This window comes from Triticum urartu, chromosome 2A (genome assembly GCF_056163025.1).
Source record: "Triticum urartu cultivar PI428250 chromosome 2A, HENAU_Tu73, whole genome shotgun sequence".
Taxonomy (NCBI): Eukaryota; Viridiplantae; Streptophyta; class Magnoliopsida; order Poales; family Poaceae; genus Triticum; species Triticum urartu.
The window spans coordinates 158395928-158411568 of NC_141874.1; the positions used below are offsets into that span (position 1 = coordinate 158395928).

At 44.0% G+C, this 15641-nt stretch overlaps 1 protein-coding gene and 1 pseudogene across 1 annotated transcript; one reads left to right on the plus strand and one right to left on the minus strand.

The window, feature by feature from the left end:
- Positions 1-802: 802 nt before the first annotated feature.
- LOC125536481 (putative MO25-like protein At5g47540) lies at positions 803-10508 on the minus strand. Its single transcript, XM_048699709.2, has 11 exons — positions 9980-10508; positions 7988-8149; positions 7734-7852; positions 6771-6845; positions 5987-6080; positions 4562-4621; positions 3680-3748; positions 2524-2622; positions 1523-1567; positions 1333-1435; positions 803-1157 (listed from the first exon to the last, which is right to left on the minus strand). Exons 1-11 carry the CDS (start codon positions 10106-10108, stop codon positions 1099-1101), a joined length of 1014 nt encoding a protein of 337 aa, XP_048555666.1. The 5' UTR covers positions 10109-10508; the 3' UTR covers positions 803-1098.
- Positions 10509-11626: 1118 nt separating this feature from the next.
- LOC147984372 (uncharacterized) lies at positions 11627-14679 on the plus strand (annotated as a pseudogene).
- The last annotated feature ends 962 nt before the right edge of the window (positions 14680-15641 follow it).

Consider the following 15641-nt stretch of genomic DNA (forward strand, 5'->3'; position numbering starts at 1 on the left):
CAGAGCTGGAACCCGTGCCATGGGGTGTTGCAATCGTCAGTGCGTAGAAACATGGGAAGACGCGTGGGAGAGAGTTGTGCGCGAGCAGTTGAAAAGAAGGTGGATGCATCTTTATTTTTCATGTACGCGTGCGAGATGCGGGACTGAGAGACAATCATGACTGAAAGGAGACAGATCTAGTCCTCCTTTGTTTGGAGGAATTTTATAGGAATTCTAGAGAATATGATTCTTATAAGATTTTTTCTTTTAAATCCCTTTGGTTCATAGGAATGGATTCCTATTTCTACATAGGATTGGTTCCTATCTTCCACATTTTATAGGAAAATAAAAATGAGCCTAGACTCAATAAAAAAATTCATTTGCTGTCAACTAAATAACATCTCGTTTTCTATTTCTACTCATAGAATTTGAGATGTCATCTCATTTCCTACAAAATTCCTATTCCTACGATAATACTATCCTATGAACCAAAAAAGGCCCTAATGTCATGGATGAATCCAACGGACGCAGGCAGACCGGTGGAGCTGGCGCAGATCAGCGCCCTATCCCTCGCCGCCAATGCACGAAGGGCGTGACTGTTCGTTCGCATCTCTCCGGACCCTCGCGTCTGTTCGATGCATCCCCTCGGGGCTGTATACCTGTAATCAATCATTAATAAAGACAATTGTTCACTTCTACATCTGTCTACTGTCTCTCATTTTACATCTAACAGATCCAACACAATTTAGATCGGTCTAGTACTATCCGGGCCCCCAATAGGCTTCTCATGTCAGAATAATGTACATGAAAGGATCCAGGTGTCTTAAAATAAGGCCAGGACCCCAAACATAAGGTAAAACGCCTGTCCCAATTTCGGACCAACCACAAAACCATATAAATAGCATCACATCCTCGTAGCAGCATCAGCTATAATCATGCCGTTGCTTGACTCCAACATAATAACACACAGAAGTCTATTATTACACAAACAGCTTCACTAATAAATATTACGGTGGATCCATGCAAGAGCCTCTCGTGGTGAGGTAAATACAGTAATACACGAGAGGCCACTTTAAGCAAGGCCTAACTTGTAATCTTCCGCAAGCTACATCAGGGAAGTTACAATGCTGATATCTCCTTTATGACCTGCTCCTTGTCTGCCTCAAACTGCTCATCCTCTACAAAATCGTAAACGACCTATCAGTTCATGGGGAGTTGTTACAAGCAAAAACTAAATCCTAGAATAAGCAAAGGCTCAATTGAGGTAATAACGTATACGAGCTGATAAGCTCAAAACAAAACTGAACCACAGAAAGCAGGTGCAGACATAAGTACAGACAAGCATGCAACTACCTTTGTCAGTTTTGAATCCGGCAAAAAATCGAAGAAGCTTGCTTCGATTTGTGACTAGTATGTTCACAACCTCAGCTGGTTTGTTTTTATTTGCAGCAAATAGCTGAAATATGTAGCAACATGATAATCAGCATGAGTACAAACAACAAATATTTACAGGAGCCAGATTATTTACGATGTCAGTACCCACCTTGAACACATGAAAAGATTCTATTTGAATATTTTTGCTCGAGTCCTGAAAATTTTGAGAAAATAATAAGCAAATTGACAACACAGTAATATTGACAGATAATCATGCAACGACACAGTAAGGTGCTGATCTGCATTTCAACTATGAGCATCTGAATGAAATTCGTGCAACTGAACGGTAATGTAGCTTTATATGACCAAAGAATCCCGTTAAAACAACATTTGGTTCGTGACAATAACAAGTACATCATATCTTTATTCTTTGAAGTTCCATCATTCGTTGAATCACAGGACAACCCACAACCGGCAGGAACATAAGCAACATTCTATAATAGATCTTGGGGAGAAAAGTTCTCATATCCCAGCAAGGACCATTTATATTCCCTAGGTTTCAAGCAGAAATCCCAGTGAAATTAATGGATGCCAACTTATAAGCCCAATGCTAGTCTACTCCAGCTAATATTGTTTGGAGTTCTGATTTCAATACAAGAGGCAACTGACACATCAAAGGAATTATCTATGACATGGTGATTTTGTGAAGTTTAAAGAAAAAAGACTAACCAGCTACACATGAAAACTTCATGAATAAGTGAAAACTGGAAGGAAATGAGTAACGGTAGGCCCTTCAGAGACTAGATCAAAGAAGTTCACAAAAAAAAATCAAAATAAGATTGTGAAACCTGTTTCCATGCATTCCTTCGAACAGAAAAAATGACGGAAGTTTTTATCATTTCTTTGGAATTTAACTTTCGATGCATAAATGCCTAAGGCCTAGCATATTCAGATCAGCTTCAGCATAGCTGTATATTGGATATATCAGATCCAAGGATATGCAAGGACAGTATAGAAAAGATACAATGATAATATGTTGGATTGGGGATGTTTGTTAATATCAGCCAATACAGGCTAGGATGTGCTTTAAACAGCAACCTCCTGGCATGGATGATGACATTAGAAGTTGCACGCTGAAACTTTTACAGGTTATAAATGCAGCAAACTTACCCTTAAAAGATTCATCAGAATCATAAGATTATCCTTTGAACCAACATATCGCATCATGACTGCAGAATTTGATCTATCAAGGAGCATATCTCCCAACAGCTGGAAGAAAACAAAAACATTAAAACTGAAAATTTATTCAATAGAAAATGTATACAAGATACTCAATAAACTAATAATGATATATGAAAATAAATTAATACAGCTAAATAAAACCTAACGGTAAGTAGGTGTCAGAATTTTGGACGTTTTCAGTGGATCCAGTAAAATGCCAGACAAAATGTTTGTTTTTGAAAAGCTGATAAACCATGAACAAAACACAACATGCCAGTGGCAAATGGCAACGCCTTTATTCCCTTGGTGCGGAGGGGACTATCTCCGCCCTGCCTTTTTTGCTAACTACTCCCTCCGTCCCATAATGTAAGACGTTTTTTGACACTACACTAGAGTCAAGAAACGTCTTACATTACGGGACGGAGGGAGTACTGTACATCTCTGCCATGTGGGTCCCACAGCTCCAAAAATTGAAAGGCTGAACATGCCTTATTACTGCCTGTTCTGGGAGTAGAACCTGGAATAGGCTGTGCTGATTGTGTGTGGGATCTTGCTAGTTGGTACTAGGCTAGTTGGTACTGATTCTTCTAGCTAATACTCCCTCCGTCCCAAAATTCTTGTCTTAGATTTGTCTAGATACGGATGTATCTAACACTAAATCGTAATTAGATACATCTGTATTTAGACAAATCTAAGACAAGAATTTTGGGACGGAGGGAGTATATTTTAAATTGAAAGTTTCAATTTGAATCAGAAAAATCAAACAGACTTTTACCACAATTTTCAACTTTCAGCTATCTTGCTGTGCAGCAGTTTACTCCAAGAACTGAGATGTTCCTGGTTGCTACTATCAGAACAGGAAACGGTTCATGAAAGCTCACCGCAAGCTAATTTGAATGATGATTGAAGGCATGCAAGCTACAGAGAGCATTTTGGCATACAGTCTACCGAGTACTGACACTAGTCAGGCATGCTGAACAATACACACTATAACTTTTAACAGAAAAGCACAATATATAGCAAATGCAGAATGATGGTAAACAGTACCGCCACTACATACAAAATTAGTGTAATTTTACCGCCACTACACACAAAATAGTAATACCTTGATAGCCTGCCTTTTTGTTATGTAGTTGGATGATGACAGCAGCCTAGAGTTGAATTCTGCAAAGAACTGAGGAAAAGGAAAAAGGATAAGGCCCTGTTTGGCATAGAGGTACCAATACCAGTGTAATTTTACAGAGCTGAAAAAAGAAACAGGAAAGCCTAAAAACGTTTTTGGATGGCTAATTTTGAACCAGCCCAAAAAACAGTGTTCCCTGATTACACCCGTAAAGTAATAAACTGCTCAGGAGCTCTTGATTTTTTTTCTGAGAAAGGACAGGCTCCACCTGATCAGTCTCAAGTTACTCACGAGCTCGGCGAGGCAAACAGCACACCGCCCATTTGGGGAGAAAGAGGCAAGGTTTTGGGATCGGGGAAAAAGCTGCAACATTGTTTCATTCCCAAACACCATTTTTGCAGAGGAATGAAAATATAGCCGTATCCAACGGTATTTGTTGGGACAAGTAATTTATAATTGTAATTTGTTTACGAGTGGAAACAATACAAACATCCTAAAGGGGCCTAAAGAATCAAATGAGGCCAAACAGAATGCAGAAACTATGTACGAACTATGCCGCATGATAGCATTTATTACATATGCATAACAGAAACTTATCATCAAATGCATCATAATAGCAAAATAAGCTACTAATCCAGCCAGCTTATAGACTGAGGAAATGCCATTCAATTGCATATGATCCACGAAATGTCCATGACATGAAGAGAGCGTTATAAAGAACCATATCGTTCATGAACATTCATTAATGGCAAATACACAGAAATAATCTCATTGACAATTTGGCACTGACCAAGGCATGAAGTACGATGTAGAATACAATACTGTAAATTAATGGCATATAGTTTAATGATAATGCGTACTGACCCAGTCATAGTTCTTCGAAAGAAATTCCGCCACGGTTGCTTTATGCCTTGTCAGAAGTTCCTGTTCCAAGTAGAAGAGAATGAATGCAAAAAACCATATGTGAATATCTGAGGAGGAACACAACTGCGGATGTAAAATTAAGAACTACCCAAGCCAACATGTTCCCATATTTTATTCGGAACTTTGAACTCGTCAAGTCATTCCTTGCCAATATAGTTTTGTCATCTTGTATGATCCTTGGCAGGGCTAAGATACAAGTTGGGTGGATAAAGCAAGTCAGCTTAACTGTTTTTCCAAAAGTATGGCTTCTTGAAACGGCAACAGCTGCCAATTGTGCCACACCAAACAAGCAACAGCGCTACCTTATCTGGTGCCCGAGGGGGCATGGTGTTGTATGTTGCTAGTACCATGCCCGGAGCGATTAGGTGGGGCGTCGGCAGGTCGGGCCATTAATGGCCAAACTCCTGCCACATCAGAGATAGTTGGGTCACACCGACTACCTCAGCGCCCACCGCGTGCCAGGCTGCATGGCAAGCCCGGACAAGTGGCGCAGCTATATTGTTTGCACACATGCATGAACGACCCACCATGGATAAATCATAGACCAGAGAAATGCAAATTACGTCAGACCAACGTGCGCGCGTGTCATGGACAGTTACGTGTGTATTGATGCAGTGTGTGTCCATGGAGCTTATACATGCCCATGGAGCATATGTGCGTCCTCTTGTACTCTGTGTGAATGGATGTGTACGTCTCATGGAGTTGTGTTGTGCCCATGTAGCTTGTGCGTATATGTGTGCCCATGCACATGCATGTCACTGTGCTTCAGCATGTCAAACGCCAGTACGCCACATGCGCTCATGCCCTTGGCTCAACATGTAGCACACGCACGTGCTCAAGTATATACGCATGTAGCTGCTGTGAATGTACGTGCTTCCGCTCTATTGACGAGCTATGAGAGAGGTGCCCTGCCTCCAAGCGCAGCACCAATGCCTCTCTCACACACGATTTCAAAGTTTAAATTTAACTCCGTGGATGCGACCTGTACATGTGTACCATTTCCAGGTCATAATGATTGTGTATGGGTTTGTGCTGTTATTTTCTGGTGATAACAGTCTGCCATGCTTATTACATGCATCTCCATTCATTCTCATCCACCCACACCCAACGCACCGTGTGTGCAGGGCACGGCATCCACTGGGCACCCAATCAATTTCCATATATTTTTTGAATACTTATCAAAGTAACAGTGATAACAATGAGATTGATATTTTATCAATGCTCATTACTATGCATAGCAAAAAACTGAAAGATGTCAGAAGCAATAATGCTCAAAGGCGGTTAAATGTCTGAGCAAACACAAGTTCTGTTTAATTCATAATTCAATATTTGAAGCAAACAGCAGGAAATGAAAAAGCAAGTCACCTTGAAGGTTGCAGAAGCATCTGATGCTATGTCAAAATTTGGAATTTGTATATAGTCAAAGAACTTCTTCATGTGATCAGACTCTAGAACATACCTGTCAATGAACAAATACTTTGATAATCAAGCATCATTTCTGCAACTCGCAGTTCATACAGCTCTGTTAAGTGCATATACTATTCTGGAGAAGAATGGAGCTCAAAAAACACTTCCAATATCAACCAGATCACACTACAAAAGCTCGCCATGTCTGCGAGGTACTGCTTTTACATGCATACAAGAACCATTCACACAACAGGACCTTGGCGTTAGATATGCACTGCTGTCTTCTAATGGTGTTGACACATATCCCTCGAAACTTTTTATATATAGTGCATGAAGTACCAACACCAAAACAGCCTCCAAAGTTTGCAGCCACAGGTATACCGTAAAGGGGTCTGCGACATACATTTTCAGTTTTCAATTCGTGGGTAGTAACTCTAGTGTGCTCCGTGACCCTTTCCAACAAAAAAGGGTACGTGTGGATAATGTGGAATGCATATTTCGACCTCTTTATAAATATCTTAAGAATTTTATAGTGGTGGGGTCAACTTATAAAAGCTTTTTCGGTGTCTTGTGTCTGGCTTTCTTTTGGGCTCTCTATAAATTGCTATTATAATGTAGATACCATTAGAGTTATCCTGTATTGCTCCCATAAAAGAAGCCTTCATCCTACGGATCTTGGTTGATAGGTATATGTGTGATGGGTTTATACAGTTATGTCAACATTCCAATCCAGTAATGGCACCTTGCAATACTCTGATGGCGAATACATTCCCTCAACATTGCACCATAATGTAAAGCAACCTCTGTATCCTCGTACCTGTGAGGTCAAGAAATAAATGAATCAAGCAACAGTATTACAAAAGTTATTAACAAAACAGAAGCAATAGTTGGAAACAATAACCATATAACCAATGCAACTTCCCAAAACTGGCCACATTTGGTAGATGAGTTGCTTACTTCGCAAATGTATTGCCAAATTTTATGTCTCAAAAATATAAAGACACTAGCATCATGTATCATGTAGCCTGATACATGAAAATAGAATAGAACATGAATCCAAAGGAATTCAAGCTAGATCAAACTTCGACAATCATCCCAGTACTATTTCTGTGAGATGGCCGTGAATGTCAGTTACTGACTGATCATGTGACACAAGCCACAAAAGAACTAATGGGGGCATAAACATTCGCTAAATTATATTTAGTAATAAACCCTCCGTCCGGAAATACTTGTCATTGAAATGGATGTATGTAGATGTATTTTAGTTTTAGATACATCCATTTTCATTCATTTTGATGACAAGTAATTCCGGACGGAGGAAGTACCCCAAAATAAGTGTCTCAAACTTAGTACAACTTTGTATTAGAGTTAGTACAGAGTTGAAACACTTATTTTGAGACGGAGGGGGTATTTCATAAATACCAGAAGAATACATGCATCCGATGGTATGACTTCAAATTTAAAGGAAACAATATTATGCGTCTTCATTTGGTCATTCTGATTTATTAAGTTAAAAGTGTGATATATGTAGCACGGAAGCACGCAGCTTTCAGTCACATGGAGCCATGAAGGTCAATGCAAGCGCCCAAGCAGCAGTAACAAGCACAAAATAAAAATAGGAAGATAAAAAATCAAGATTCGGGAAAGAAACATTCTTTTAAAGGAAGCACCGCTGTGTAGCTTTTATTTACTTATTAGGACTTACCCAGAAATTAAGGTGTCCAAAAGATCTTTATTTGCCTCAAGGTATTCAGATGCAAGTATCCTTGAGTTGACTTGCTGTCGTTGCAAATTTGCAACAATTTGAGTAGAATCTTTCCTTGCCTGCAACAATCCAAAGTGCAAATAAATGTTATCTATGAGATTAAGACATCTGAATAATAACAATAAAGGTATCTATTGAATAAAATATTTATATACTCTTGTCATGATCTAAAAATACAAAATCAAGTTAAATACCTCCAGGTTTACTTTCGGAACACACATAATTAATAATCGTAAAGTGTTCTCTCTGAAGAATTCTTGGGTCAATTGCACGCAAGCTTCAGTGACAGGCTCCTGTTCGCCGTTGCCATACAGAATACACTTCAAATCCCTTATATTTTTGCTTAATTCTGCCATCTGCGTAAACATAATGTAAGCTGCAGTTAGTATACAGGAACATATCATTTGAGTCGAGAAGTATTATTGTCAGAACAATTTGAGAAGAATACCAAAGTTCCGCGTAATGCATAAAATCAGAGCAATCAAATGGCCATGTGCTAGCACATATTCAAAATAATATCTTCTTCAAAAGAATATCACTACTATTACTCCAAGAAGACATTCATTGCTCAAGTAAAGATTTTTATGCTGAGTTAAGACATAGATCAGGGTGGTTGCACCTTTGTTATTACTCCTCATGAAGCTGACCCGAAGAAGCATTACTTAAGTTGAGATAGTTTAGTGTTGCAGATTAATAATTTCATAGTTAGCCCTATTGTGTGCCCACAGTCAGCAGCTCACTAGAGAAGTCTCACGGGCATGGTAATGTATGTTGGGCTGCACGGTTTCGCAGCAATTGGGCTGAAGAGCTAGCTTGTGGCCCATGTACATCAGCTACAACAGCACAGAAGGGAAGCTGTGTGGAGGGAGACAGTTGATGAAACAGAACTGGCTCTAGCCTCTGCCTCCATGACTTCTTTCTGACCTACGATCTATGTGCCACCACTGATCCCACTTTCACTATCCAAGTGTAATCTTAATTGTATGATCGCAGTGAAGCGCTTCATTTCCTAGATTCCTCCCCCTTTGCTGTTGGGATGTGGCGCCTATGGAATGCCCACGACACCGTTTGGAGGTTCCTTGTACCACGTCATGCAGAGAGCTGCTGCCATGTCAATCTATGTACTCACCAGAACCTCCGACCACTCTGCTCGCCCTGCTCTTGCTGAGTGGCATGACCACTACATGATCCACAATTTAGCGGAAAAGCTAACTGGCGGCCGTTCGCCAGGAAAGCATGGGATTTCGAACGTTTTTCATGGCAGTTTCAGTTGTATCGAGGGTGGCAGTTTCTTCAGAACAACATGGCATTTTCTGGGAGGATGGCAGTTTTGAGCCTTCATTCCAGAAAATGAAATGCTGTTCTGAAGAAACTGCCACCCCAGACCAACTAAAAATGCCATCAAAATGTTCGCAATGCCACCCCTCCAAGCGAACGCTCCCCAGATAAGAGGGTCCTAATTTAGAAGCTTGGCGTTCACTCTTGCTGCACAATCCTGCTTACTTCCTACGTCGAATGTACGGTAACAAGAAGCATACATCGAATTATGAATTTATTAATGATGGCAAGCAAGCCATCGAACATCTATCTCATGCCCGTCCGCAACATTATCGTAATTGACTTGCAGCTCATATACCAAAATTGTAAGCATACATTGAATTTATGAATGACGAGTAAACCGCCTACCATCTATCACATGCCCCATCTAAAATATTATCGCAATTGACTTGCAGCTCATATACCAAAATTGTAAGCATACATTGAATTTATGTACGACGAGTAAACCGCCTACCATCTATCACATGCCCCATCTGCAACATTATCCTAATTAAGTAACTTAGTTATGCTCATATACCAAAAAACGTATCTTCCTGAATTCCCTGAACCAGCCCCTTTTAATATGCTACAGTCATGTAATCATCATATAGATTATAATGAAGTAAGCTAGTTAAGTCCTACAACGGCCTAAATAGCAGCAAATCGAGCAGCGACGAATAATACATAGCGGTCACGCAAGCAGCAACGTTCCACCCGCTGCAACGCTCATAGAAATAAGAGTGCGGAGGCACAAATCAGGCCAAACCAAGCAAGGGATAAAAAGCTTCCACTCCCATGCGCGATCCGAGCCAAATCGGTGGGCAGGGACGGGGCATCGAAACAGGAAGGCCGGCCGGATTCGATCTCACCTTCTCCTCCTCTCGCTTGGGGTCGGCGCCGCGTGAGCCGGCGTGGAGGTCCACGTAGATGAGGAGCTCACGCGTCTGCCGCACCACGTCGGCCGGCGTCCGCGGCTTCGACTTGAAGAGGCCCTTCATCTTGGCGCCGTCGTCCGATGCCGATGCGGCGGTCACGCGCGGCGGCGATGGCAAGGGCGAGGCCGCGGGCCTTCTCCGCCCCGCCGACCCGAACGAGAAGCAGCCGCGGAACAGCGCCACGACTACCTCGGGATGCCCCTCCTAGGGCGCCCGCCTCCTCCTCCTCCGCTCGGGGACGGACGCGATCCGACGGGACGCGGCGGGGAGGCTAGGTTTTGCCGTCGAGAGGATGCCGGGCTCGCGATGGACTCGTCGCGCGGGGCGGTGTTGGCCAGGAGGGCCGAGATCGGAGATCCCTCTATGGCTCTATCCACCGGCCGGTACGGACGATGCGGGGGGTCGGTTGGGGGTGGTGGTGCGTTTCTCGACGCTTCTTTGCCCCGTCCGCTCCTCGCTGCCTCGTTTTCTCCTCCGCTTTTTTCTCTTTCCGGGCCTGCAGAAAATTGGGTGATCAACTTTGGACTCCGTGATCTTGCCGAACTTTTCGCCTAGGTGAGCCGCACGCGGTATGCTTTAAAATCCAATCCAAAACCTCTATGCAAATCAGTACTACTACAAACGTATTTGAATCGAGTCTATTTAAACCAGCAAGCCTATCCACTTATGTATTGCTGCATATATACAAATACTAAATGATAGGAGTATAAGCTAATAATTGAATTTAAGATTATAAACACGTCCATGCCAGCCGTCATCAATCAAATATGATAATAATGCAATAGTTTTAATGGCATGTGTGCATTTCACATCATTATGGCCCTTTTTCCCTCCATGCACGGGTGATCCTAGCATGGACCCCATGGAATTTGATGAGTAACATCGGCTACATTGCCACACCGTAGGAGCAACTCACAGCAGATGAAGAAAAATATTTTCGTCTTTGAACTTTAGAAAAAAAAAAGTTGAAGCAAAAAACTCTGTGCAGATGAAGTGCAAAGTGCTAACTACTTTTTTTAACACGGTACAGACGCAAACACTCATATACACGTGCATATACTCATCCCTAGGAATGCACACATGCACACCCTACCCCTATGAGCACCTTGTTGGAACTAAACACGACATGTGCGTGTGTCCGTGTAGGTTTCGTATTCATCACCTAGTAGGATTAGGAGTAGTAACCGAGTAGGTTAGCTAGCCAATCTTGCTACTATATATATGTTTGTATAGCCCCTTGTAAACACAACCAGAAAAGCAATGCAAAGTTACGACAGGCTCGACACGAGCCTGTAGCCATCCAAATCGAGTCAAAGTATTCGTGTACCTTTGATTGATTGTATACGTACTGCGTTGGTGTCTCGGACGGCTAAAAGTACTAGTCCATCACGTCCAGGAAAGATCGATCAAGGACAAGGCTAGCTTTGTACTACAGTTCCACTCGGCGTAAAGTAAATCGTTGAGTTCGTCAGCGAGCTTCGTTCGTCGTCGGTCGTCTTCAGTCGTCGGAAAGTACTCGACGTCGGGTCTGGGCCAACAATTGGTATCAGAGCAAGGTTGATCTTCTAGTAACGGAGGATCATGTCGGACGACGAGAAGACCAAGCAGTTGGCGGAGTACTCCGGTGCGGCTAAAGTAATTGCTGCTCCAGCGAGTTCGTCGTATCCACGGTTTGATCGCGAGAACTTCGGGGTCTGGAAGGCCCTCATGGAGTGTGGTCTCCGTACCAATGAGCTATGGGATGCGGTGGATACCGGAGGCGACGCGTTCAAGAAGGAGGGAGCCGAGCACCGGAAGGATCGGCAGGCGGCGTCGGCGATTTACTCGGTGATGCCGATGGATGTCCTCCAGCGCCTAATCACCAAAGCAACGGCAAAGGAGGTGTGGGATAAGCTGAAGCTCATGTTCGAGGGACACACCCGTGTCAAGCAAGCCAATCTCCAAACTCTCCTAAGGAACTACGAGACTTTGGTCATGGGCGATGATGAGTCCGTGGATGCGTTCGCTTCACGGGTGGCTACTCTCGTCAATCAGATTCGCGCGCTTGGAGAAAACCTCACAGAGGCCTCGGTTGTCCGGCGGTTCTTGCGCGCGGCCCTCCCCGGTACCTGCAAATTGTCATGGTGATCGAGCAGTGTGTCGATCTCGAGACCCTCTCCATTGATGATCTCGTCGGACGCTACAAGGCTCACGACGAGCGTATGCGATACAGTCTTGGGGACGGGGGGAACAACGAGCTTGTGATGCTCACAAAGGCGCAGTGGATCGCCCTTGAAAAGCAAGGCGGGTCCAAGAGCAGCAGCAAGAAGAAGGGAAAGCAGCGTTCGGCGAGAAAGAACTTCGCTGACTCGGACGACGACTCAGACAATGAGGCTGCACCACCACCGAGGAGAAAGTTTGACATCAGGAAAGTGAGGTGTTATAACTGTGGACTCCTCGGCCACTTCAAGGCTAGCTGCGAGGAAGCACCAAAGCAGAAGGCGCTGATGGCCCAGCAAGGAGATGATGGTGACATGATGTTGATGTGTAAACTGGTGGACGAGGAGGATCCAGACTGTCAAGTGTTGACTAAAGAAATTGTCGAGCTTGTGGAAGAAAAAGTTTGCCATCATGATCATGGTTCGGAAACCTGTGTCGAAGCTATAGATACGGGGAGTGATTCCAAAACTTATGTCAATGTTATGGACGTAAGTGCCAACTTTGCTAGAACGGATGCGGCGATAGCTGCGTGTGCACGGCCATGGAGAAGCAGTCTTTGTGCGGCGCCTCCGCGAGAGGCCAGCTGTGGCCGAAAGAGTAATTCACAAAATCTGAAGATAGACGAAGACGTGGCGTTAGAAGTCCACGGCAGAAGGCGTCTCGATGTGGTCGTGTCAAAACATCACAAGGCAAATCGAGATGTGCGGCGAGTTACACTCAGACCAGACGAGTGTGCTGCCTACATGAAGCCAGCCGGTTCGGCTAGGAGCGCAGGCGTCATGAGTTGTAGCGCACCAGACAAGACTAGTCCAGGCACAACTGGAGGTGCTGCACCCAGTAGGTCGCTCGTGCAGTCGACCGACGCAAGCGTTGCATCGCGCAGTAGACCGGGCAAGTCAACAGGAGGTGTGCATGTTGCGCCAAGTTCACCATTAGGCAGCCCACTCGGTGGAGGAGGTACATCCACGGGAGCCTTTGGAGGCTTTTCCAACAGGCTAGAAGGTGGGCACGGTCCAGGAAAAGGACACGCGTCAGAAGGTGCTGCAGTTGGACAAATAGAAGTTAGCCTAGTGGCTGGTGGTCAGGAAAGTAGCAGCCCAAGCGTTGCAGGTTCTTCTCTAGAGAGCAGTTTGGGTGTGGCCAAAATGCCAGAAAAGAGAAGTTTGGCAACTTCAAAAGATGTGCCGTCTCCTTCGATAGCACTGGAGACAGAAGAACGACCACATGAACCAGATGAAGCGCTTCAAATAAAATCGGTGAAGATGAAAAGTAAAGGGCAACGATGTTTGCACATCGAGGAACCGGAAAATTTTGAAGACGCAAATATGGAGGAGTATTGGCGTCAGGCTACGGAAGAGGAGTTGGGGTTGATCCACGACAACAATGAATGGAAGTTTGTGGATCTTCTCAACAATGAAAAAGCTATAAAGCTCAAGTGGGAATTTAAGATCAAGAAAGATGTCGAAGGATGTGTGAAGCACAAGTCGAGGCTAGTAGCCAAAGAGTATGTGCAAGAGAAATGTGTGGACTTCGAAGAATTGTTCGTTCCCATTGCAAAGATGGAGTCGGTGAGATTACTCATCGCTCTCGCGGCTCAAGAATCATGGAAGGTACATCACTTGGATGTAAACTCCGCATTTTTGAATGGCGAGTTAGAAGGAGACGTTTATGTGAACCAACCACTGGGATTCATCAAAGAGGGAGAAGAACACAAGGTACTGAAGTTACACAAAATCTTGTATGAACTATGGCAAGGACCTCAGGAGTGGAACATCAAACTTGATCGGACATTGGTTTCTCTTGGATTTGAGAAAGCCCCACAAGAGCATGCAATGTGCAAGAGAGGTGAAGGAAGGGATCGTCTACTAGTTGGCATCTACGTCGACGACCTATTAATTACCGGAGCAGATGAAGAGTTGATTGCAAAGTTCAAGCTACAGATGAAAGAGCTTTTCAAGATGGATGATCTCGGTTTTTTGAGCTACTACCCCGGGATAGAGGTACATCAAAAGACGGAGGGGATCACGCTATGCCAGGTGGCATATGCAAGGAAGATACTTGAAAAATATGGCATGAAATATTGCAATCCAATTGATGCTCCAATGGAACCTCGTCTTGAGCTAAGCAAGAAGAGTAAAGTAACTGCCGTTGATGCAATCGAGTATATCGCAGCGGCCGCTGCGGCGTGTCAAGGTGTGTGGCTAAGGAGGCTACACGGTGATCTCATGGATCGAGATCCGGAACAGGTGGTGCTCAATGTTGACGGCAAGTCTATAACTTTTCTATGCGAGGATCTGGTGTGGCATGAAAGGAGCAAGCACATTGATACGGTGTATCACTATATAAAGGACTGCGTGGAAGAAGGTAAGATGAAGGTCAACTATGTTTGCAACGATGATCAACTGGCGGATATCCTAACCAAGGCTTTGGATTGAGAGAAGTTCTTAGAGATGACAAGAAGGATCGGCGTGGGAGCTGTAACGTAACGACGTCGTGTTTAGGGGGGTGATTGTTGGAACTAAACACGACATGTGCGTGTGTCCGTGTAGGTTTCGTATTCATCACCTAGTAGGATTAGGAGTAGTAACCGAGTAGGTTAGCTAGCCAATCTTGCTACTATATATATGTTTGTATAGCCCCTTGTAAACACAACCAAAAAAGCAATAAAAGTTACGACAGGCTCGACACGAGCCTGTAGCCATCCAAATCGAGTCAAAGTATTCGTGTACCTTTGATTGATTGTATACGTACTGCGTTGGTGTCTCGGACGGCTAAAAGTACTACTCCATCATGTCCAGGAAAGATCGATCAAGGACAAGGCTAGCTTTGTACTACGGTTCCACTCGGCGTAAAGTAAATCGTCGAGTTCGTCAGCAAGCTTCGTTCGTCATCGGTCGTCTCCAGTCGTCGGAAAGTACTCGACGTCGGGTCTGGGCCAACACACCTCCGAAAGACCGAGTCCGCATATCATCTTGAAATTTATGAAGTCACCGTAGGCACCTCGTCGTCGACGGGAACGTCTCCTCTCACTGAATGCGCATCACCAAAAATTCTTAAATAAATTCAGGAATAAATGCGAGCACCAGGATTTGAACCCTGGTGGGTTGGGATACCACAGTCCCTCTAACCATCCAACCACAGATTGGTTCGCAAAAGTGCTAACTACTTATCCGACGCATCATTCAACACACCTAGAAGACATAAGATACATTGTCAGCGTCCCCAAGTGCAGCACTGATCCTGCGGATCAGAACGAGCAGGCGGCAAGCGAACAAGACCCTGTAGCGGATCCGACAAGTGAAGCAGGCATGGGGAGAATCGTTCAAGCAGAAGGCCCGACCCATCGGCCCAGGCGCGAAGCCAACCCACCCAGATGGCTGAAGGACTATTCCACGGC

Excerpts from the sequence above, each read along its gene's own strand:
- LOC125536481 (XM_048699709.2), bottom strand. The coding sequence starts at position 10,108 with ATGAAGGGCCTCTTCAAGTCGAAGCCGCGGACGCCGGCCGACGTGGTG. Across the intron at positions 6,846-7,733 it reads TTGGACACCTTAATTTCTGG|GTACGAGGATACAGAGGTTG; the intron begins GTAAGTCCTAAT and ends TTGACCTCACAG. Across the intron at positions 1,568-2,523 it reads TTCTGATGAATCTTTTAAGG|GACTCGAGCAAAAATATTCA; the intron begins GTAAGTTTGCTG and ends CAAAATTTTCAG.